Genomic DNA, 2,718 nt, shown 5'->3' with positions numbered 1-2,718 from the left:
TATAATGTAATTATTAGCTTGTTGTCTGCAAGAACAACAGACTTGAGCCTTTCCCTTTAATCCAGCAACTCTGTGGCCCCTACGTCTTCATCATCTTCACCATCTTGCTGCTCGGCTTCTTCGTCTTCACCTACTTCAAGGTTCCAGAAACTAAGGGCTGCACTTTTGATGAGATTGCAGCGGGCTTCCGCCAGACAGCAGGTCAGGGATCTGACAAGTACTCAGCCCCGGAAGAATTCAACACCCTGAGGGGGGATGACCCTGATCTTTGAAAATTTGTTCATGTAGGGAACACTGTTGTCCATGTTTTAGATATTTCATCCATTAATGTTAGAGCCAGTAATCCACAGTGTAGGGGCTTTCACACAGAGTTACCATGGGCTTGATCTGTAGCACAGCAAACTGTTGGTCACTGGTAAAAATGACATCCCAGTAGGCATTCAAAATGAACCAAGTGTCATTTTGTAACAGAAAAAAGCCGGGTTAAGTATATGGAATCACTATATAGAACCCTCTCCTTATTTATTACAGGAAATAGAGTTTTGAACCTTTTTTTTCTTTTTGCCCACACGTCTCTTTCAGTTTTGGAGTTAATGATATAAAACATTAGATGGACTGTTTCATGTTTGATAGGTGACAGAAAATCTTGGTTGTGTGCTTTTTTATATACATTTGATTTTGTTTAATAATTAAGACTTTAGTCAAACGTAATATGTTAGAACTACAAATGTGTTTACATGTGTGTCAAACAGAGAAAATGAAACTTAACAAAGTTTAATAATTGATTTTTTTGTCTTTCTGAGTTATTAAATTAATACCTATAAAATGGCACTGGATGTGATGTGACATACATGAAGCTTGACTTCTGCATTGTGTGGCCTCACTGCAAATGCATGTTAGTGTTTCGTCTCCCTGTACGCTCCCGATGTTCCCACTCTGCCTGCAGAATATCTTTGGAGAGTCTCCAATGCTTTGAAATGTTTTTCCTTCAATTCAAGTAAAAAGCATAGACGAAGAATCTTGTTGAAAAGAAGTTAGTCTTCTTAGCCTTTGGTTTATATTGAAAAATGGATTTTACCCTCAACTATAATCTCTGGGAAACCTATCCAATTATTTTGGTGCCTAAATCTAACCACACACATGTTGTTCAGCTCCATGATGACAAAGCTCTAACTATTCCAAACATTAATACTTTAATTAAACATTCAAAAAATAGAAGTGCTAGATCTCCATCACTCATTTTCCAAATCAGTCTTATTTATACAGTGCCAAATCACAGCAACAGTGATCTCAAGCCATTTTGTATCCTAAGGTAAAGACCCTTTATTAATACAGCCAGATGGCCACCTCTGTTCAAGCACCTTTGCAATAGTGGAAAGAAAATCTTCCTTTAAACTAGAAGAAACCTTTAGCTGAACCAGGGTTCAGGGACAGGGTGTCTGTCTCCCGAATCCAAACTGGCAGCTTGTTCCACAGAAGAGGGGGCTGAAAGCTTAAGACTCTGCCTCCCATTCTGCTTTCAAATATTTAAATAATATCATTAAATATACCATACTAACGTTACAGGACCAAAACTTGTGTTTCAGTTTCTCTCCTCTATGTTAAGTACATTGCTCCCTTTATTTAGAAAATAGACATAACAATGAAAACACCACTATTCTCATGCTAACACACGTTAGCATGTTGGACACACTGAGTGTGAAAGTCAAGCATGCTGTAGAGGTATTTTACAGTTGTCAGAGAAAACACTGCAAACATCAATGCGTGTGGGAAGGAAACTATTTACTGAGACCACTAATCTACACAAACACATTAAACATCTTTTTCAGCAACATTATCTTACCCATATCGTATATTTAGACATTCAAATAATATATTTGGCCCATTTAAATGTGTTTATTTTATTATAAGTGAACAAATAGACCTCAAACATGAACTGTGAAAATGCCTGAATATAGGCCTTTTGTGTTAACCAAAGTTAAGTCACTGTCATATAACATTACGTGTATAATTACATGGTTCACATGCTGCTCCAAGGCAGAGCTGAGCTCTCTGGAGCTGCTCCTCCTGCTGGTCCTTAGAGCAACTAGGGGCAGGGGGCCAACCACAGCAGACGTAGGACCTGATGGGACCTGTAGTTCTTTTGATGGGCCTGGACACGGTGATTAGAAACACTCATACTTGTTGAACAGGCTCAGTTAATGAAATACTGAGAGTACCAGGAATGGGTAGACTGTACAATTCACATTCATCTCTCATTATGACCACAGGGTATGTATCTGTACATGTCTGCATTTTACCCAACTCCTCAGCAAGTGGGCAAACGAAAACCAGTTATTTTGTCCTTTTCTATCATGCTCAGCATCCTCATGCAAGGGCGATGTTGGTTTGTCTGTTTGGATTTGTTGAAAGCGTTACATTCAGTGTGTGTCACCTGTATGCAGTAGCGGTTTTTGATACGGGCGACACGGGCGGTTGCCCGGAGCGGCATCGTGGTGGGGGGCGGCATCACGGGCATCGGCAAAAAAAATAAATAAAAAAATGCTCGTACTCATGCTGCCCCGACGTCAGCCAGCACATATTGGGAATGGTACAGGCACCAATCGGTTTTCTATCGCCCATTTGCTGGCAGTAATGGCGCCCTCCGTTTGCGAGGTGCCTGCTGCTTGCGGCACAGGGAGGAGAGGGCGGGGCGGCGGGGGATTCTCTGACTGGCTG

The 2,718-nt window shown here is 40.8% G+C and overlaps 1 protein-coding gene across 1 annotated transcript in view; it reads left to right on the top strand.

The window, feature by feature from the left end:
• Positions 1-785, top strand: part of LOC102298698 (solute carrier family 2, facilitated glucose transporter member 1) — a gene marked incomplete in the record, with an annotated part of 18,131 nt that extends 17,346 nt beyond the window's left edge. Inside the window, 1 exon segment of the mRNA XM_014340227.2 lies at positions 66-785. Coding sequence (XP_014195713.1) covers positions 66-272 — 207 coding nt within the window.
• Positions 786-2,718: the final 1,933 nt, after the last annotated feature.

Source organism: Haplochromis burtoni, unplaced genomic scaffold (genome assembly GCF_018398535.1).
Source record: "Haplochromis burtoni strain Fernald_Lab_line unplaced genomic scaffold, NCSU_Asbu1 Contig_342, whole genome shotgun sequence".
Classification (NCBI taxonomy): Eukaryota; Metazoa; Chordata; class Actinopteri; order Cichliformes; family Cichlidae; genus Haplochromis; species Haplochromis burtoni.
The sequence above is the reverse complement of the archived record's forward strand: the minus strand, read 5'-3'. Positions and strand labels throughout refer to the sequence as shown.